This window comes from Ostrea edulis, chromosome 9, assembly GCF_947568905.1.
Source record: "Ostrea edulis chromosome 9, xbOstEdul1.1, whole genome shotgun sequence".
In the NCBI taxonomy this organism is placed as follows: domain Eukaryota; kingdom Metazoa; phylum Mollusca; class Bivalvia; order Ostreida; family Ostreidae; genus Ostrea; species Ostrea edulis.
The window spans coordinates 52,331,691-52,354,692 of NC_079172.1; the positions used below are offsets into that span (position 1 = coordinate 52,331,691).

At 34.6% G+C, this 23,002-nt stretch overlaps 1 protein-coding gene across 3 annotated transcripts; it reads left to right on the top strand.

Moving 5' to 3' along the window:
* The first annotated feature begins 677 nt into the window (after window positions 1–677).
* Window positions 678–22,022, top strand: LOC125659515 (uncharacterized). Of its 3 annotated transcripts, none has more exons than XM_048891196.2 (6): window positions 678–716; window positions 1,147–1,238; window positions 9,362–9,630; window positions 10,227–10,371; window positions 14,904–15,110; window positions 20,204–22,022. In XM_048891196.2, exons 2-6 carry the CDS (start codon window positions 1,148–1,150, stop codon window positions 20,380–20,382), a joined length of 891 nt encoding a protein of 296 aa, XP_048747153.1. In that variant the 5' UTR covers window positions 678–716; window position 1,147; the 3' UTR covers window positions 20,383–22,022. The 3 variants fall into 3 exon arrangements, with proteins under 3 accessions (XP_048747153.1, XP_048747155.1, XP_048747154.1); XM_048891198.1 differs by having other exon boundaries at window positions 700–716; window positions 14,904–15,161; window positions 20,204–20,319; XM_048891197.2 differs by lacking the exons at window positions 678–716; window positions 1,147–1,238 and adding an exon at window positions 4,794–6,986.
* The last annotated feature ends 980 nt before the right edge of the window (window positions 22,023–23,002 follow it).

Genomic DNA, 23,002 nt, shown 5'->3' on the forward strand with positions numbered 1-23,002 from the left:
TTGCGTATTGTCGCATATGACGTCATAGTAATATGGCGCGTAATTGTCCGAAATATGCATATTGCTGTGTTAGAATTTCAACTCAAAATATCCCTGTAAATATGCTCACACCAATTTTTATTGTATTTTAATAGTATCCTTTTCATCTATATTACAAAGAAATTTTTCATGGAATTATGTAAGTTTTAAAAATACGAGACAAGTCCGTTAAAAATAACAAACATGCTTCCATCTAGCCTATCACTACTCTCAGTACTTTGATTTTTTTAAATGAGAAAATTCGAAAGTTTCTGTGCGTAAACCTATAAAATGAATCTCAATTGACAAAAATATGAATATATCATTTGTGAATTTTATTAAGTTCATGAGTTTTAGCACTTTTGTAATGATTATCTAGGCCTACAATAAATATTGTCCTTCTTTCTTTTCCATGAGGACTGGGACATTTGATCTCTTCATTTGCTCTCCAAATAACAGAGAAAGAAAAAAATATGAAACATGTTACAACTAACCTATTTAGAATTTATCTAAGTGCCAAATCGACCAACTTAATTGTGGTAAAGACTGTGGTCGGTTTGAGATGGCTGTTTTCACGGGTGCCGAAATGAGCATGTGCCGACTTGACCTGTACCCGTCCCTACGATAATGCGGAGATCCCATTGGCTAGTTTATAATGTTTATTTACAGCGCCATCTTTGAAAGCTATATATATGCAGGTTAGTTTACCACTACGAGGTATCTTTCTCATTTATGGTAGATTCTTATGTATTTTAGGACACAATCTTTCACGTTATTGCTTATCATTAGCTTATTGAAGTTTTCGATCATAAATCTTATTTTATTAGGGAACTCAAAATTCCACAATTGTACTTTTAGTGATTGAACTATGATTTTAAACAACCTCCATTGATCAGTACTCTTAGCCTCAGCACATTATAAATATCTCTACATTGCGTCCCCTAAACTGCAATAATGCTTTATTATATGCCTAATTTTAGCAGCAGACTTTGATTGTAAAATGTATTTAGCTCAAATAAGACTATAATAGATATTTTATTGACATTGTGAGAAATGTTTCACAGACCTGTGCTTATTTTCAAGATATATATTTATATAAATTATTTAGGCCTAACATACTTTTTTCAGTATGGCAGCATTATCTTTCCAAACTTATGTTGACAAAGAGAATTCGAACAGTTTACAATCCAAGAAGGTAGCGGGACTAAAGAAAGGACTGGGTATGAACTCTTTAGGCTAATTAGAATGACTTGACCTTTATTGGTCCCCTTTAGATTTGATGGTTAAAAGCTGCATTGTAAATGAGTTTTTGCTTGATTTACATTAGAATAAAATACTGTATCAATTGAGTGTCCGGGTAGCATAGTGGTTTATAACACACTCGCTTCTTGGTGCTGCGACCTGAGTCCGTTCCCTGTGATACCTAATGGTTGTACATGGGAAAGGATATGGTGGTCGCCCACTGGAACACATGGGTTTCCTCTGGTTACTCCGGTTTCCTCCCACAATGTTCATTGTTGATTACTTATGTCCGACTTTGAAATATAGATTAGGCCAATTCAACTTAATTAGTAGATTATCATCCAGGGTCAGCAAAAAGTATGGGGCGGGTGGGAGGATTTTGATTTTTATTTTCTGAGAATTTTTTTTAAAGACAATTGATTTTTATTTCAACAGATGCGCATCATTTAATGCCAGGTGGATATCAATCTATGCTATTTTCACAGATGAATTCCAGGTTAAGCTTTAATTTCAAACAGAAATATACCTAACTTCTTCATGATTTACACCTGTAAGAAGGAGAGAAATTAAGAATACCATATAGATCTATTGTAATTTTCTTCACGTTGCTATACCGGAAATGTAAACAAGAAGTGTAAATACTGGAGTTGGACATGAAAATATTCTGGAAATCGCAAGTTTCGCAAGATAAAAAAATTCGGGGCGGGTCAACTTTTGAGGGGCGGGCGGGGATGATAATCTATCAATTAAGTTGAATTGGTCTTATTACTATTGAAAAATATGCAACATGTTCAATGTAATACTTTTACAAGATACACCTTTCTAAGCGAACAGATGCACTTTGCAACACTAAGCCTGGATTTTTTTAAAGAAACTTAATTTAGTCGAAACTTGGACTTACAACTGTGAATAATACATAGCCAAAAAATAAAAGGTTTCAAATTGAAATGTATAGCTAATGAGTTTTTAGGCAATAACTCAATAAAAATGTGCATAGTTTAGGGCTGAAATGATACGCCCCCTTCACGATACAATACATATTGCAATACTTGCGCCACAATTCAGTACGTTCAATACAATGCAATTTACAAAAGAAACCAATAATATCATTGAAGAAAAATTTAATTACCAATATTCAAAGTCATAATTTTAAAAGCAAAATTTTTCTGAACTGCCAAACGGTAAACAGTTTGAACATTATTTGATGCTATGTTGACCCTCATTCAGGTAAAAATAATAAGTATAAACTGAGCCTCACCCTGAAGTATTTTACTGAATCCGTTTGTAATAAACGTATGGAACCGAAAATCGAGGCAATGAATCGAATATTGAATCGGGCGTTTATATTGAACAGTATGGGTATTTCAGTGAATTGATTCAGCCTTAGCATAGATGCTATCAATTCTGTAAATTGTATTACTGGTAAGAAAATACAAAGTACTAGCGATAGCGTTAAATTTCTGACACAAGGTACAGACCATACTGCTGTTAGTATCAATTAGAACCATAGATTAGGATTGTCACGCTGCCTAAGACTCATATCTTTAAATTGAAATTTATTTTCATTCTCTTTAAAATCATCTTTCTGAATGTTACTTCGAAAAACATTTTGAACCCACCAGCCAGAAGGGCTAGTAGATTCACAAAAAAAAATCTACTAGCTTAAAACAAAAAATAAATAAATAACAACCATGCAATTTCATTTCTTTTTTAATTGCTTTTATTATTCTGCACAGCATCAGATTTTCCTTCACTAAATTGTCTCTTTTCTCCTGATTTTAATTTTTCAAAAGCGTTCATGGTGTAAGTGTTTATTTTTACTTGGTCACTGTTATCATGCCATTGAGACGCTCGTCGAAGTATTAAATTAGAGTCACTGATTGAAGCGTTTTAAAGACTTTGATCTCCAATGATTTCTAAAGACAATTTGTACCATACATAAGTCATATTTTTTACTAGCCCGCTGGGCCAGTGCGTACTCAGATTTTACTAGTCCGGCATGAAATCTAGTAGCCTCGGATGTTGGGCTAGTGAGTTTTCGCAAAGTCTGAAGATGGTTGTGAAGCTGCCATTTTCTCGCATACTTAACTATGATAAGTTGTACATGGGATAGTTATGTTATTGGGAATGACTTAATGATAGAATAAGATACATTGCAATCAACTTTTAGGGGTCTAAAAAATCAATGATTCCCTGGAAAGAAAACAAGAAATACGGAGCTATACTTTATTTTATTAAAGGGACTGATTCACAATTTTCTTCAAAATTTTGTTTTTCACTTTTAATGATCAAAATCTATTGTCTAATGTGTTTAAAAGATTTCACATAAAAATTAATGTTATAAATTATCACAGAAGCTCATTTTAGAGAGTTTATTATTTGTTTTGTAAACAAAGATTGCGGTATGTTATTGTCTACGAAATTTTCAAAAGAAATGGAATTCGATCTAAGTTTATTATGTCTTTCACATTTCAAGCATTCTTTGGGTAAAATGTGTCATCTAAAAGTTAAAATTTATATGAGTATGCAAAATTAAAATGCTTTATACATGTATTACAAAATTAACATTTTACTGGTTTCTTTGTATACATGAAAAGGCTAAAATATTGCTTTTATTCTTGCATTCAGAAGGTAAAATATTTGGCTGTCAACATTAATTCAGTTATAATTTTGATGTTTAATATCAAAAATGAAAAATAGTTATTTTGGGGGTTTTTTTCTTCAAAAATCCTGAACCAATCCCTTTAACACAATCAATATAATCACATTTCCTACTGAAAATCGATAATCTCTTCCCCCATCATTCATGTGTGTATTGAGTGTCACTTGTCCGAACTGGATTTTCACTTGCCTCGGGCTTTTGGACAACCGTTATGTCGATCCCAGAGATATCCGAATGAATTTACTCAGATATTTTCTATGATTTATATAAAAACATTTTGATATCAGTAGAGAAGTGACAGCAATATTTCACAGCATGTTTTGACCTTAGGCAGATGCATGCAATTTTCCTGTTTTAAAAAGCAATTCATGTAAAAATGAATTAGCTCAAAGTTGGTGATAGTGATCATAAGGTCATATACAGGGAGGTCGCCTATAACGAATCACTTCGTAGTTCGGCGCCGATAGCTTGTACCCGAGTTCGAGTTAAATCTAGTATGCAACATGACTAGTGGTACCACTTATTACTTAAACTATTCCACATATCATTTCATATTAATCATTCGTTAAAAAAATTTTTATCGTTATTTGTTTATGAACAACATTGTCTCCTTTACCGGATCATTTTCTCCAATACCGAATCACGTTGAAAAAACAGCGATGATGATAGTAACAGAAGGAATGATGATAGTAATGTAAGAACTTTCGTTACTATCATCCTCGCTAATTTTTCAACGACAAATTTTCTGTTTATATGAGCCGTATAAAAGATAAAATAACACCTGATCGTAATTAAATTGTTGCTAGTGTATGATATTTCTTACCTACATATCATTCACAAATAGACAATACAAATAGATATAATAAACTAGAGCAAAGCTCGTTGCAAAGCAACGAGAGGTCTTCCGTCGGAGCTGTGTGACATAAAAACCTTGAACTTTACCATATGTCCTTGGGTCAGGTCCTAATGCAGCCTCAGTTAACATGAAAATCTGTTGTAAGTATGAAATCTAAATGTTTCTTCATTACTTGATATGGCCAGGACGGGGTTTGTATTTTCTAAAAAGTGAACTTGACAATGTGACCATGGGTCAAGGCCAGGACATATTCTTTGATCATATGGAAACTTTTTATCAATATTAATTAAAACACACAGTGCGCACAGAAGTCGCGTATGAATTTCACGCCAGGGGCACGTACCGAAGTTACATAATTTGGACCAGGAGTTCTGAATCAATGTTTAATCAAAGTCATTGTTTTTAAACAATACAACAACAAATCATTTGAAATGAGACTGGCCGGCCATGGGTTTCTGAATATTCTATACGCATGTTTAGATTTGCATGGTTTAATCATGATTATAAACTATTGATTTCAAAACATGTTCAGAAATAATTCGTTATGATTGTAAAATGTATCCATTTTCTTTCTCACAACGAAGAATTTGAGTAAAGCTTGTGTGTTCAGTTAAAGTAGTGTGAAATCACAGATTGCTAGTCCAGCAGTGATGAATCTCCGATATTAAACACACATTCAATTAGACATGATTGAGAAACGAACTGTATATTAAATTGCCTGACTCAATGCTCTAGAGTTTTGAATTTAAAACAAATCAAACGTAAGACCAAGGACGTATAAACAAGTATATACATCCCCGGAAAGACTGAATTATTCGAAAAATCCAATATGATCAAAAACATAACATTCTGTGTTATATTTAGGACGACAATGTTTACTTTGTGTACATGCCCTGGTTCACACGCGATAGTTCCTCGAGTCGGTTACGTAATTGTAAACAAAAACAAACCCCGTGGTGTATGTAAGATGCGTGTAGTTAATGACTGAGTTATTCTGTCTTGAAGGTTTGTTTCTTCAATTAAATATATCGTTGTGTTAATAACAAACGTAGAGGAGATAACCTTTTCCTCTTTTTTCTTTGGAACGATTGTTTATATTAAAGCTACTAAATAAAAAAAAAGAAAGTTGTCGATAGATGATTTTTAAAGGAACCATAGATCACGTTAAAACCTTATTTTAAAAGAATATTAGCATTTCATGAAGTCAGATTTATCAATTAAAGCAAGTTTATTTAAGTTATACGCATATTTTCCCCCCTTCACCTACCTAATGATACGGTTACCTGTTTGTGGGTCAAGCTTTTTACTCATATATAACACAATACTCGAGCAAAATATTATGTTTATCAGATCAATAAGATGTTAAAGAACAACTTTTCCAGCAAAAGCCATATCGAAATATTTACCGTTTTTGAGTTATAAAGCGAAAACTTTGAAGATCCCCAGATCCCTAATTTAAGGGGCCAGCCCCTTTTAAGGGATATTAAAAGAAAGCTCTTAACATTTTGCACAAAATTTTGTTCTACACGTCTTAACAAAATATTTTTAGTTTAAAAGATAGAAAGGAAAATATGTGTAATTTTTTGCTCCTTTAGGCGTCCTAATTTTTTAACCCTGTCAACCACCATTTCGAACGCTGTAATTAAAAAACAAAAAGCGATGTGCACAACTATAATGCTCCTACTTTTCATTTTCAATGCATTTTCTGCTCAAGCTTATACAGTCTTGGAGCCTTTGTCTGGAAACCAAAGCCCCTAAAATCTCATTCAAAGGGGAATAACTCGTGAACAGAAGGGAATTTCTGAAATGTAGTACATGATTTTAAAATTGTTCTGTAAAGTTTATAAACCCTGAAAATTTGAGCAAAATCCATGCAGAAATGAGCGAGATATGAAGCTTCAAAGTTAGCGTCTAGGAAAAAGAAAAAAAAAAGAAATAATAAAAAGAATAATAAGAATAATCTTAACGAGCACCAGTGCTCGAGCTGGGCTTCGCCATTTTCGCCAATGGCGAATTTTTTTCATAAATGGCGAAAAAAAATTGAAAGTGGCGAAAATCCCTTTTTGCAATAAATTGTATTTTAAATCCTTTGTCAGTGACGCATTATCGCCTGCTTGTTTATGCAGTCCAACTTTGTTTATTCAGTCAACGCGTGCGACCGGAAATCTCGCGTCGCTCCAGTGCACACAGAGCTGGTCACAGCCTCAGGTAATTTATGGCTGCTAAAAAGTCGGTGATTATGTAATAAAGTACATCGGACAGGTGTTTACCCTGCTGTGGTCTATTGTTTAACATTTAAAGTCTTATTCATTATCGTGTTATCATCTCCACATTAATGTCAATTCTTAACCAGAGAACGAACCGGTAATTAAATTGGCCGTATTATTGTGTATAATGTATATATGAATACATCAATTATTTGTTTTTGCGGCCAAACTCGTTGATTACAAGATTTTGATTTTGATGTGTTTGATTTTAGTTCGAATATTTTATAAACAATTATGCGGTCGGTCACCATTGATATGGACATAGCAATTTCTTTGAAGTTCGGTGCGCAACAGTATAAAAATGCTAATCTCATAAGACTATGCACCCCATTTTATTTTGACACTAAACTTGTAGCTTCTGACTCTAGTCAGTCTAAAATTAAAAAAATAACTATGTTTGGCTTTACAGTCAACCCCACCTGCTCAAACATCTGATTCTGTCCAAATTGCAAAATCTTGCATACAAAAACGGAAATTTAATAGGGGATGGTTGAGATACGACTTTAAATTGGGCTTGATGTTTTGTGACATCTGTATTTCGGGCAATGTACACAATGTTTTCACTGAGGGTTGTAGCATCATGAAGTTTATATTTATATGATTTATTATCTGAATTTTGATTTCCATAATAAAATTTATCAAACAAATCAACTTCTTATTATTTCAGAAAGAAGTGTTTAGGTATGGTATCTGAATATGATTAAGTAATGTAACTGATTCAAAATGCTAAAATAAGTGTAATGAATAAAATAATATATAATATGATGGAAATAATTGTAAAGCATGTGATTATTTGTGCCGCGCCGCTCCCCGAAAAAGTGGCGAAAGGGAATTCTGGTCCAGTGGGAGCACTGACGAGCACAATCAGTAGAAGGTCTTCCGTTGTTACGGAAGACCTTAATAAGCGTGGTCTTTCCAGAATTTCCTTCCGCCATCTTGGGATGATAGTAACGATCATTACTATCATCAGTTTAATACCAGTGAAAAATGATATTATTATGTCCAGAAAAACACAAAATTATGGTTTTAGATAACAAAACAAATTTAGTATTTATTCTAATGAATAAATAAGTTATCATTTCTTAAAACTAAAGCCAATCTGGATGTCATGATGATAAAAACACCTATTTCATTCCTCATCAATAAGTTATTTGATGTGTGTATGTTGTACATATTCATATAATTAAAATGAAATAACCCCAAAAATAATAAACAGCTGCAGGGCTTGAAGCTAACTTTTTATGTCACCAGTCCAATCGGACTGATGGGGTATAATTTCAAACAGTCCGCAGAAAAATTTACCAGTCCAACAGAGTTTTCCAGAAATAATTAAACATATTTCATTAATGTTATTAATAAAAATGAAATTTAATTAACTCAATATGCCTCAGACAATATTGTAACATCAGGGATTTTTTTAAGGTTCTGTGGAGGGCCCCAATCCCAATGCTGAAAATCAGGTGTTTTACCAAAATGATGCCTAAAAATTCCCAAATGATGGATGCTTTGATGAAAATATACCATGGGGGGTCATGCATCCAACCTCAGTGCCACTCTGTTGCAAAATATTTGTAACAGTTTTTTCTCTGCCAAAGACTGGAAATTAAAGCTTGTTTAAGCCAGCCACATTGATTATAAAATATCAAATGGTTAACTTTTTGCTTGTTTTTCTTATTTATTTGCATAAAACAAATTTTCCAATTTCAATCAAATATCGCTATTTTCCCCAAACTTGAAGGCCCTGGATTATCCAAGGGGTAAACAATCCCTGAACACTTAAAAATTGGATTTATATTTACGAAGCAGATTCGACTGATATCTACAGATCGAAGCATGCCAAATGTGTGTATAAAATTAAACAAAACTTTTAGGTTAACAGATAGGTCACGGCAAGAATATACTTCAGAAACTACAGTCGTCAAGAAAACTGATGAATTGGAATAAAATTTTCATAATAGAGCACTTAGAAATTGCCAACAATCAGCTGATTTTTTTATTATAATCGATGATTGGAACACTGCTATAAAGCAGAACCCCCTCTATATTCATAGAAAACAATTCTTAAGTATTTTGATGTGATGATTACATGAAACACAACCAATATATTAAAATGAACAAGCTTACATGCCTTGTATTTTTTTATGTGATCGCCCTCCATGTGCGAATAGTTGCTCATGAATGTTGGACTTTGTGTATGTAATATATAGAGTGTTTTGATATGTAGTGTGTGTGTAATTATGATGACAAGCAATAATACCACATTTGATGATCTTGTGTCAAATTACTGTGTGATTGGAACATTAAAAAATATTTCAGGTGTGAAACCTGGTAAAGGACTGGATCAAAATTTGGTGACTCCTCGTAAAGCATTGGGCAATATCAACAAAGAAAACCAGGGATTGAAAGGTCTAAAGCAAGGCAGTGCCAATCCTTTGAAGCCCCTCAAACTAGCAGACAACACAAATCTGATCACACCCAGGAGGGCTTTGGGAAACATCAACAAGGACCCCCGAGCCGCAAGCATCAAGACACCCAGTCTCAAACCGTCTTGTAATCCTGGATCTCTCAAACCAGAAAACATCAAGGTAGAAATAGAGAGAGCTTAACTATAGTAACTTGATCCAAAAACTGAAACATATCCAGTTTACAGGTGCAGATCATTAGATCTATCATATCCAGTTTAGTTCTGTTTGCGGGTTCCTAAGCTTTGCATCTCGTGTGATCTGATGATCTTCGCCTGTCAACTCGACGTGATCCGACTCTTCGGATCAAGTTACTGTAGTAATAATATATATGGATCTTGTTTTCAATTTTTGATATATATATTGGGGTCTTGTATTCAATTTTTGATATATATTGGGATCAAAATCTTTCTGGAATCCAAAATATCAGCCAGAAATGGCACACATGTCAAAAATAATTATCATCAAATCAAAATTTGTGGGGTTATTTTTGGTTATAATAGATACTGGTTATAATGTGTATGTTCTGATGGTCCTCTGAAATACATTATAAGATCTACCAAATCTAGTTGATTTTCTACAGAATTCTTTGCATGCATATAGTACATGTATTTTAAGAAAGTTCAAGATTTCATTTAATAAACGTAACAAAAAAAGAGGAAGAGATAAGTTGACCGTAGTTTGTTTCTGATTTAAAAATGTTTATTGAACTCTTTTAGAAATTTAATAAAGCATCCAATGACCTTGGTAAGAAACAGAAAACTGTGACACCTCAGCTAAAGTTAGCCACCCTCTCGGCCATTCCCACCTGTCGTCAAGTGGAGGACATAGAACAGATGTACATTCCATCACCAGATGACCAGGGTCTGTACACTCATTCATCTGACATGCTGAATTTTTGTAACAAATTGTTTCAGGTACAGAAAATGTAGAAAAGTATGTACTCAGGCCCCGCCGTTACCAACATCACTTAACTCATTCCTGAGCCTCAACTCTGAGGTTTTCCCTCAAATACTTAACTTCACACTCAAGTCAACCTGTGGGCTCTCTATCAGGGAAATGCCTACCATGCCACAGGTTCTTACTTATCATTCCCTCGCATTTCCATGCAAGATGGGATATCGTATTGGGGTCAGAGGTCACCATAACCTGTTGATGAAAGTATTAGATATTCAAGAATATGATAGGCCAATATATCTTGTTGTGCAGAAATGGTTTTGTTTTCATATTCGAGTGGGTATGGGTACATTGGGGGAGGGGGGGTGGGGTCCCAGGGTTCGAAATTAACTTTTTCAAGCACTAGTCCGTACGGACTAGTCACTGTTGATGTTCACTAGTCCGCAAAACATTTCACTAGTCCGTCCAGTACATCATATTAAATGATCTTCATTTTATTCAACAGTATTTAATGAAACCAAACACATCACAGTTGCAATCAATTTAATTTCTGACACGTACAGAAGAAAGAGACCACCATATTTTATTTCGCATTCAAGATCTTCAGAAGCATACAATATTAACCTCTGAGTTAATCCTTTTATAAACATCCATAAGTGCGTTCGAGATCGACATTCCTGTTGTTTTGGTGCTCAGATCTTAGAGCCACAGGAGTTCGAAATTTTATCAATAAAGTCAATAAAATTCACTCGATTTACCAAGTCATGAGCTATAGTGTTATGAACTACTGTGTTAGAGTCGCGAATGACGAGAACATGTGCGCACAAACGTGCATGTTCTCAGACCACACTACTTGCAATTCTTGCACCTAGAAAACGTTCTCATGATGTGTACTCGGCGTTCGGAATCGGCAGGAATTTGACAATTTGTGCACGTTCGAAGAACGACGGTCTCAAATGCACTCCATGTGTTTGGAAGCTCAGGATGTCATAGTCACGCAAACACTTAACCATGCAGGTAATTAATCGACCATAAGTTCAAACATCTAAGAGACTCGGACAAATCTTGCTAAAAATCTTTACCATATTCAAGATTGATTTCCGGATTTTCACTAGTCCGTACGGACTAGTGCTCTAGAGAGTTCACTAGTCCGACACGTTTTTTACTAGTCTCGGACTTACGGACATGAGTTAATTTCGAACCCTGGGTCCTAGCATAGAACTTAATGGGGGGAAATTAATTTCAAAATTCAACAGATATAACTTGGCAAGTGTGATAGGTAAAGCCCTAGGGTCTTCAAAAAGGAGAAGATAATGACAGAGTTTACAAACTAGTGTTAAGGTTAAGTGGCTCCAGTGACCTTGTCCTGTTCCTCTACTATTTCCCTTTTATACCATCATTCAAACATAGAAATCATCATCAAATATGAAGACAAGTCAAGGTCGGGTGATTTTCAGATGTTACGTTTGAATAACTTAGAGGTCATTAGCTTCTATTTTATGTGTTTGGAAGTGTCTATATCCAAAAACAAAAACAAAATACAGAAAAATATAAATAATAAAATGTCTTTCTTTGATTTAATTGTTAAACAGGATATGAAGGTCCCAAACTTTAATTATACAGAAAAAATTGTATAAACCTGCAAACGAAAGTTCTGCATTTTTTTTACAATGTTTGCAAACATCATATCTTGTTTAACAACCAAACAAAAAATATTTCGGGTTTTTTTTTTTTTTTATTTAATCTGAAAAGTTTACTTCTAAAGCTGAGCACTTGGTTAATACTCATTAGAAGACTTGTATCTGTGATTTCAGGGGCTCAAATCCTTGACCTACCAATCGAGGTAGTGCAGCAGTCACCTGACAGGAAGACCATATTATCATGCCTGCAATGACAAATCATATAAAAAAAACAGTACTCTGAGTGTGTAGTATAGATACACCCTGTATGTAGTGCTCAGAAGAACGAGAGCTAAAATGAATCATGTTCTTGCTCCTCTGCATTATAACTTGTCTAATCAGGATCTTGGGCAATCCACAAGTTTGTGCTACTAAATATAATCCAGTGATTATTCTACACTCGTTAGGTCCAAATACAGGCCCTTTCCCCTCTTAAAAATTACTATTTTTTCTAAAATGAAGTTGGTTTTTTTTTTTACCCAGTTTGCGTTGTTGTTTTTAGTTCTAGTGAGCTTTTCTGATCACCGATTGTCCTTTGTCTGTCTGTTCATCTGTAAACTTTTCACATTTTGACATCTTCTCTAGAACCACTGGGCCAATAACCAAACTTGATGAAAAGCATCCTTGGGTAAAGGGCTTTCAAGTTTCTTCAAATGAAGGGCCATGCTCCCTTCAAAGGGGAGATAATCACAAAAATGCAAAAATAGGGTGGGGTCAATTAAAAACCACTAGGCTAGAAGAGCTGAAATTTACCTGAAAGCTTCCTGACAGTGCAGATTTAAGTTTGTCAAAACCATGATCCCCGATGGTAGGGTTGGGTCATAATAGGGGATCAAAGTTTTACATAGAAATATAGAGGAAAAATCTTTTTCTCAAGAACCACTGGACCAGAAAATTTTGTATTTACATGAAACCTTCCTGACATAGTGCAGATTCAAGTTTGTTAAATCAATGGCCCCAGGGGGTGGGATGGGGTCACAATAGGGGATCAAAAATTTACATGCAAATATATTTGGGAAAATCTTTAAAAATCTGGACCAGGAAAGTACAAAGAAGCAGGTACAGTTTTTACAGTCATCTGGCCCAGAAAATGGATGATTTCAGTAGGAGTCCCAAAATCTGGAATTGAAATAAGGAATATACATGTATAAGCAAGCCCAAACTACATTCAATTTGATCCAAAATTGCTTTGTGTTGTATGACAGGAGTGTAAAGTTGGCATAAAATTGCCAAAAATGCCAAAATCAATGAAAAAATTTATAAATTCAGGGGTTTTCCTGTCAGAAAACATACAGCCCATGCGTCGAGCAAATTCATGTATACTCGAATGCATTTTTTTTTTTTATCGTTTATCAATACAAAACATATATTAATTTCATTTTGCTTGATGGATGGGCATACCTTTTTCTAAGCAATAATCTGGATGAAATTTAACAGTTATCAAGCTCTTTTTAAAAAGGAGGGGGGGGGGGTCTTATTCATGACGTAATGATGCTATCAAATTAGCAATGACTTTGAGTTAAAGTTGAGATAGTATACTTGGCATATATTATTTGACTTACTTAAAACACAGATCAAGATTAATTCAAGACACACTTCACCCAAGGCTCACTACACCCTGAAATAGTTTCTCAAATCAGTATGAATTGATTAATCATATAAGATATGATGATAGATAATCAGTATATATGCCAAAAAGGCAGAAAATATACAAATTTGGATAAAAATATGATTTTCAAAAAAATTATTTCAACACGTATAACTGGCGGATTTGTACTTAGGTCTGCGGTTCACCAGCCCAGTGCTTTAACCACTGAATGAGCTACGATAATAGACAAACAAAGCGATCGATACAAATAATTTCACAAAACATTTAAATCACCATCTTGTGACGTATTGTCATAAAGAGTATAAGCTTTAGTGTACTGAGCTACCTTAAAACGGAGAAATTTTTGGGGCATTTTTATGTACATAATCACACCTTGTTCTTTACATGAAAGCTTCCTAACATAGTGCAGATCCAAGTTTGTTAAAATCATGGCCCCAGGGGTAGGATGGGGCCACAATAAGTGATTAAATCTTATTTAAGAATATATAGGGAAAATCTTCTTCCGAAGAACCATTGGGTCAGAGAACTTTACATTTATATGAAGCTTCCTGACATAGTGCAGATTCAAGTTTGATAACATCGCAGGTCCTGGGGGTAGGGTGATGCCACTATAGGGGATTAAAGTTTTACATACAAATGTATAGGGAAAATCTTCTTCTCAAGAAGCACTGGTCCAGAAAAGTTTACATTTACATGAAAGCTTCCTGGCATAGTACAGATTCAAGTTTGTAAATATATTGGCCCCTAGGGTAGTCCACAATAGGGATCAAAGTTTTACATGCAAATATGTAGGGAAACTCTTTTAATATGGGCCAAGGTGACACAGGTCAGCGATGTAGCCCATGGGCCTCTTGTGTAATAAATTGAATTTTTCACATACAACACACTTTAATGTGCATTTGTCACTTAAGCAAAGGCCTATCATATGCTAACATTAGAGAAAACTTCATGTACAAATGTAGAACTGTGACTGTTATTTCCATAGCAGATTGATTGAGTAAATGATGTTAAAATTACTTAAATATGGTATTTTACATATCAATTAAGATTAATTACAATGTGACAGTTATTGATTTGGTACCCTAACCCAATCTAATAAAAATGTCAATGATTTTTCCCAATTGTAAAGGCTCAGGCCTTATGAAAAAAGTAGAAAAGTCGGTGTAATCTATTAATTAGTACATGTAGGTTTCACGGACTTTTTGTTACAGAGGATGATTATGAAGACATCATGCCAAAATCAGAAAGAATCAGTACCTATATATCCAGATTGATTAGCTGGAGACCTCCATGTTTTGGGGATTTTCCTTTTTCTGATGATGAAGAGGAGAGGAGTGAGGCTGATACGATGAAGAGAAGAGATGATATCATCAACAGACTGGGACAGAATCTTCCAAGCCATGACCTTATTGAACCAGGTGAGCTTCCTTCTCCAGCCAGCTAGAGGTTCAGCAGGGATATTTTATTATGTATATATATTTTCTTATTTTAATGAGTTTTTTCCTTACTTATAACAGTTTTTTTTTATATATATATATTATTATTATATTTTTTTAAAAATGTTTTAATACCATGCAACCTCCAGCATCCATTGTAAATATTATTGCCACTGAAAGTAATCCCCTAGGAATTGCTTGCTAAAATGAAAATTCTGACTCATTCCTTTTCCATTTGAGGTTCACCAATTCATAATTGTCTTTTCCAATTTATTCTTAAAATCAAATTGCTTGTTATATGAACCATTAATTAAAGCTTAATCATCAAAATTTTGAAAGAAAGCGAAATCCCATATACACGGTGAAGGCAGTTAAAGTTTCTGAATACTATGAGCGGTAAATTTGCTTTCTCAAAAAATGTTCCTTGGAATGATTTTTACATGGAATTATATGAAATTTTGTGTACCTACCTTGTATTCAAATGGCAGGATTAGAAGTATACAGCATTACTAAAGAATATTACAATTCAGCTGACTAGATAACAAAAATGTGTGTAAGTGTAAATTATGCATAAAGATAAAAGATACTCTCAGGAAAAAAAACCTTCTGCATCAAAATGACTTCAAATGAAAACTAAAGATTACATTAGCTATGCTATGAACATTTTCAAACAGGCTATTCAATTCTAAACAAAACCAGAAGTCTGAATAAAAAGAAAATCAACTGGATCATTAATTTATCAAACTTTGAATTTGTTAAAAGGGCTGGTGATCATGGTGATTGAACTAAAAAAGAATCAGATCCTTGAGGACATCCACGATTAATCTGGCCTTGTTTCCGAAACAAGCCCCAGTCATGAAATTTGTTGAAAGTTTAGATAAGAGTGACTAGCTCACTATCCTTGGTTAAGTCTCCCAAATGAAGTTTGGAGACTTATTGTTTTTGCTCATTTCTTATATTCTTCTTCTGCTTCTTTCTCGTGCAGAAAACTGTCCACAGCCATTTTCCGTAACCATTGATGAAAGTATTAGATATTCAAGGATATGATAGGCCAATGTATTCAGATTGAAGGGGGTTAAAGTACATTTTGGGGGGATCAAATGGGGATGGGGTCTAACATAGAACTATTAATTTCATAATTCAACAGATATAACAAATATGATAGATAGAGTCCTGGGGTCATCGGAAATGAGAAGCAAATGACAGGGCCTACAAACTGGAATCAAGGTCAAGGAACTCGAATGACCTTGACCTCTGAACATGAACTTTAAACCTGGGACTGATAGCGACATGGGATCTTCAGAAATGATAAGAGCATGATAGGACCTACAAACCAGTATCAAGATCCAGTGACTTTGACGTCTGAATAAAATTGGTATTACTTCAGAACCAGGTATGATAGAGACATGGGATAAAAAAATTATGAACTGGTTACGGTAGCTCAGTGGTAGAGCGTTTGCTTCATAACCGAGAGGTCGTGAGTTTGAGTCCTGCTCGTGCCACGACTGCGTCAAATGTAAGACGTTAAAATAGGTAGTGATAAGCTCAGCATTTAGAAATGAGAATCACAGGTCTTTCATATGACCTTAAAAATCGGTGGTACTGTGTCACAGCAGGAGTTGGCACGATAAAGAACCCTCATTACTATGACCCTGAGTGCTAAGCACAGGTCTAAAATTTGTGTTACTCCACCTACAGCTGGTGACGTCTCAATATGAGTGAAAAATTCTGGACGGGACAGTTTTAACTCCGAAAAAGCCCTCTTTTATATTGCCAGCACTTTGTTTGGGAGACTTTATAATCAGCAGGTTATAATCTTTAGTATGATACTGTTGGTGGTGTCTTGAAATATAAATTGTGCATTTATAAAAAAACAAAAAAACAAACCTGTTTTGCAAAAGGTTCAAAGAAAATTTTATCACTGTTAAGAAAAGAAGATGCAATTAATTTCACTTTCATGAAATGCAGTTAAGTATTTACGTACAGAATCTTCACGAAAAGCATTTTTGAATACTGGCCATTCGGGCCTCTAGCGGAATTGTGTATGAGATTGAAGAATGATTTACTGGTCCACATCAAACAAAGTATTACCGGTACTTTCTTGTGTTCAAGTTCAAGAGTAAGTGAAACCATTTAGAGAGTTTTTTTTCCAATTTTTTTCAATGTATGATACAAGTTCTATCTTTACTATTAATTCTGATTTTGAAATATCACCTCATTTCAGCAGTGTAATAATATTAACTGCAAATGAACTATATTTGAGAAACAAAGGCCTGCCCTGTGAAGTGAATATGATATTTTGTAAACCGAAACCCAGTTTCACTGGCTAATTTGGAGGACAATAAATTGAAGATTGGGGGAGGGGGGAAGCATATTGTTTTTGTCCTGTCTGTCATTCTGTCTGAAACTTTAATCTTGCTGATAAATTTTGAACAGTATGTGCTAGAGCTTTGATATTTCACATGAGTATTCATGTGACAAGACCTTTCCATGGATACTAAACCTTTTGACCTTGGCATTTGACCTACTTTTTAGCTCACTTGAACCGAAGGTTCAAGTGAGCTTTTCTGATCAAAATTTGTCCGTTGTCTGTCGTCGTTGTTGTAGTTGTAAACTTTTCACAATTTTATCTTCTTCTTCAGAACTACTGGGCCAATTTCAACCAAAATTGGCCAAAAGCATCCTTGGGTGAAGGGCTTTCAAGTTTGTTCAGATGAAGGACCATGTCCCTTTCAAAGGGGAGATAAATCACAAAATGCAAAAATAGGGTGGGGTCATTTAAAAATCTTCTTGTCAAGAACCACTGGGCCAGAAGAGCTGAAATTTACCTGAAAGCTTCCTGACATATTGCAGATTTAAGTTTGTTCAAATAATGGCCCCCGGGGGTAGGATGGGGCCACAAGGGGGGATCAAAGTTTTACACACAAATATATAGGGAAAAACTTTTAAAAATCTTCTTCTCAAGAACCACTAGGCCAGAAAAGCTGAGATTTACATGAAAGCTTCCTGACATAATGCAGATTCAAGTTTGTTCAAATCATGGGCCCTGGGGGTTGGATGGGGCCACAATAGGGGATCAAAGTTTTACATACAAATATATAGAAAAAATCTTTAAAAATCTTCTTCTCAAGAACCATTGAGCCAGAAAAGCTGTTTTTACATGAAAACTTTCTGACATAGTGCAGATTCAAGTTTGTTCAAATCATGGCCCCTGGGGGTAGGATGGGGCCACAAAGGGGGATCAAAGTTTTACATACAAATATACAGGGAAAAACTTTAAAAATCTTCTTCTCAAGAACCACTAAGCCAGAAAAGCTGAGATTTACATGAAAGCTTCCTGACATAATGCAGATTCAAGTTTGTTCAAATGATGGGCCCCGGGGATTGGATGGGGCCACAATAGGGGATCAAAGTTTTACATACAAATATATAGTTAAAATCTTCTTCTCAATAACCACTGAGTCAGAAAAGCTGATATTTACAAGAAAACTTTCTGACATAGTGCAGATTCAATCATGGCCCCCGGGGGGTGGGATGGGGCCACAAGTGGGAGTGGGGTCAAAGTTTTACATACAAATATAGGGAAAGTCTTTTAAAATCTTCTCAAGAACCATTGGGCCAAAGAAGTTGACATTTACATGAAAGCTTTCTGACGTAGTGTAGATTCAAGTTTGCAAAAATCGTGGCTTCCAGGGTAGTTGGGGCCATAATAGGGACTAAAGTTTTACATGCAAATATATATGGAAAGTCTTCAGATATGAGCCAAGGTGACTCAGGTGAGCGATGTGGCCCATGGGCCTCTTGTTAAAAATTTGACATTGGTCATAACTTCTAAATGGTAAATATTAGAGCATTCATATTGCACATGAGCATTTCTTGTGACAAGATCTTTCTACTGGTACCAAGATATTTGTCCTTGTGACCATCTTTGAAATTGGCCATTATCAGGGGCATCTGTGTTTCACAAACACATCTTGTTTAAACATCAAATTATAATAATACTTCAAGTGTTTTTGGTGATTTTTATTGTCAATTTGCAAAGGTAAAGCCATTTCAATGTCTAAACTGTCCTAATATAGTTATAAAACCCTAAATGTTCTTCAAGTCATCCCTAAAATTAGCTCCTATGTCTTGTCAAACAGTGCTGGACAGCCTGAGCTCTGGCAGTCTGCCAAATGAAATTCGAAAATTCACACTTGGTATAGAGAATTAGATTGTAAATGGAGCTCCAGGGCACCTATTCACAAAATATCTTACGACTAAGATCAAAATTTACAAACACTGTAATTTCCTTATTTTTCATTTCTTGTAGACTTTCTTAATTAATATGTGAAGTACATCCGTGGTTTATAAAAATTGAATACATAATTATGACCTTGTGATCGGTATTTGATTATCAGACAGAATTCTTTTTTTCATCTTAGTCGTAAGATATTTTGTGAATAAGGGCCCTGACCTTCCTGTCACAATCTTAACTGTTGTACCCTTTTGTTAAAATATTTTTTTTAATCCCAACTGCATTAGTGCTGATTTACATGTATTTTCCCAGCAAGATTAAACTTATTCCCTTCAGTGTGTAATTTGACTTGCGTTGTTGCAAGTGCCCCCCCCATGCATGCTTGCATGATTTGTGCTGTCAGTAATAGAATATGAGTTGTGTTTTTAACCATTTACTCTGTGTACGTGTATTATATGTACATGTTTGTTTTAAGTGTGTGTGTTCATGCCAGCTCATGTTTATTATGTCCTAGTGCAATTTTAAATAAGATTACTTACTTATCATGTATCACATTGAACATCACAAATCATGTAAATCATCAAAACTGATTCAGACATCTATTGAAAGCAAATATGTAAGTTACGCAGTTCGTCACATCACTTGTTTGTGATGTCATAGTTGTCAAATTGATACACCTTCTGCATGGAGACGGTGTATTAAAAATTTTGGGTCCTCATGTTATACTTTTTTATCTAATCATATAGTATATGTACAAATTTGTCTGAAGTGGTAAAAATCAGTATATCGCTACATCTCTAGTAAATGTACTGGGAGTATGTCATTCTTATTTATTCAGAAGGAATGAGTGAGGAGGAATTCTTTTCTGTGGAGCCCATAGAAGACATCCCATTGCCAAGCCTTGCCTCCATTTCTGCCAGTGCTGAGTCATTTCCTGGTCTGGATGATTCTGTAGACATTGTGACTGGTATGGGCACTCTTCAACTTCGTGACCTCTCACCTTGTCTGAACACGTGACCTGTTAACTTGGCATATATAATCCTGTGGCACTAGACTGATTGATGACCTCTATGTATGGTTGCAGAATGAATTCTAAATATTGTTGCTGTTAACAGTGCAGTATTTAAATTTGAGAAAGTACTAAACACTGTTAAAAAATTATGAAAGCATGCTTACAATTTTTTTTCTTAATTTAGTAAATTTGTTATGTTTATTCATCAATTACTTGGTTCCAGGATCATGAAACAAATTTAGATTTTTAGCTCACCTCATCTAAATTTTTGATCACATTTGTTCAGCATTAATTTTGTAAACTGATGACATGTTATCTTCTTCCAAACCACTGGACCAATATCAACTAAACTTTTCACAAAGCATTCATGATTTAAAGTGATTCAATTTATTCTAATGAAGAATTATGTCCCCTTCCAAGGAGATATTGATAAGAAATAGCTTAAGTTGGAGTGTTTAAAATATCTTCAAGTAAAGACTAGTATGAAAATTTCCTTACAGATTGAAGATTCAAGTTTGTTCAAACAATTAACCCAAAGGCCTGGGAGGGATTACAATTAGGGTTTAAAGTTTTACAAAGAAACAAATATTAAAAATTTTGAATTTTTAAAAAAAGAAACTTTGCTGTTTATTAACATCCTTTGATCTGCTCAAATAGATCGCTAATGAAAATGAAGTGGGCTTGGTTAAAAATCTTCTCTTTAAACACTGGATCTAAAATTACAGAACTCGATCAAAAGCATTATCATACAGTGTTGATTCAAGTTTGTACTAATAATGGCTTAGAATTAGTCTATGTAGTGAGCATTGTATGTGAAAGGAAACCACTTTAAAATCTTCTCTAGAACAGTAAGACTATACAGTACATCAAATTAGAATGAATTTCCCTAGGGTTAAGGATATGGGACATTTTAGGATAAGAAAGTTTCTGAGAAATATGCCAATAGGAAATATCTTTATAAAATCTTTTCAATCTGTTATATTTATAAAGTCTGTAAATTTAAAGTATCATGGGTTCTATTTGATTGAACTGAATTCAGAGTGCACAATAGGGGATTATTTGTTCAATGAGATAGGTCCTTTTTTTTCATTTGGTTTCAATAATCTGGTAGTTGTTGGATCAAAAACCGACCAAGTTCTTCAGATACAGTTAGTCTTATTAATATGGAAGTGCCTTATGTAGTATAGATTCAATGGGCTTTTTTCCCATGACCCTGGAACCATTCTGTAGTTCAGCATCTCAATACATTTAGGGTATATCGTGACGTAATAGTGGTACGGTACTTTAATTGGCTTATATTTATTAGTGTTCCAGTTTGAGCAAGGTTGCTGAAATGAGCATAATGGCGCTTTGTAAATAGTAATAAGCAACTGGAGCCGGATGCTATATAGTGTTACAAAACGTTAGACTGATTGCTATATTGGTTTGGGGGTATACAGATTCTGAGTTTTAAACCTGTCCAAGTGATGTTTATGTTCATCTTTTTCATTATTTTTTTTTTCATCATTCATTTTTTTTTTTACCATAGAAATAAACTTAAGGATTTTGCCTAGATGTTTGTATGATACTTCAGTATTTTGTAATTATTCTTGCACACGTGATTTTGCAGGTGATTTGCTAATACTATTAAAGATTTTATCACAACTTTTATCTTGAACTTTTATACGTTGTACGGAATGTACAAAGAATTGACTCAGTGATGTTATGATTTAATATGTATCGCATCTTTCACTAGCCAGGGGTGACGCTCTACGGCGCGGTCTCTCTTTTCACTATGAAAAGAGAAACACCGCGGAGCGTCAACGTTGGCTAGCGAAGGTGGATGTATCAAGGCTCATTCTGCAAACAAGCGTTTTCCAGAATGGACTTATTTTGCAATTATCATTAAAAAGAATATGGATGTTCTCTGAGTTTGTTGGTGTAAAGAAAAATAAATTAATGATTCTTTTTGTCCCCCGCCGCAACGCGGAAGAGGACATGGAGATACCGGTGTCCGTCCCACTTCACTTTGTGGACGCAACTCCTCAGAAACCGCTCAATGGATTTTGTTCATATTTTGTAGGATTGTAAGTCACCATATGTAGTTGATCATATTACGGAGCCAGTTTGATTTGGCAATTTTTACAGGAGTTATGGGACTTAGTTGAATTTGTACATACTACACTATGGAACACTTTGTCGCAACTCCTCAGAAACCGCTCAATGGATTTTGTTCATATTTTGTAGGATTGTTATAGTCACCATATGTAGTTGATCATATTGCACCGCCATTTTGATTCGACAATTTTTACAGGAGTTATGGTACTTTGTTGAATTTGTACATGCTACACTATAGGAACACATGTTGGATGCAACTCCACAGAGACTGGTGTATGGATTTTGTTAAAATTTTGCAAGATTGTTAGTCACAATATGTACATGTAGTTGATAATATTCCACCATAATTTAGTTAGGGACTTTTGTGTTAACCTTTTTGCGGCAGCAATCTTGTTCTTCTTAATTTTTCTAAATCTGGTGATTGCGATAGAGAAAGTGAAAAAGGTGTTCTAGTTCTTGAAATAGTCATACCAGTCAGTTCTTATTAAGCAAGTGCTAATTTTCTGAAGATTTAAAACACGCAAGTTT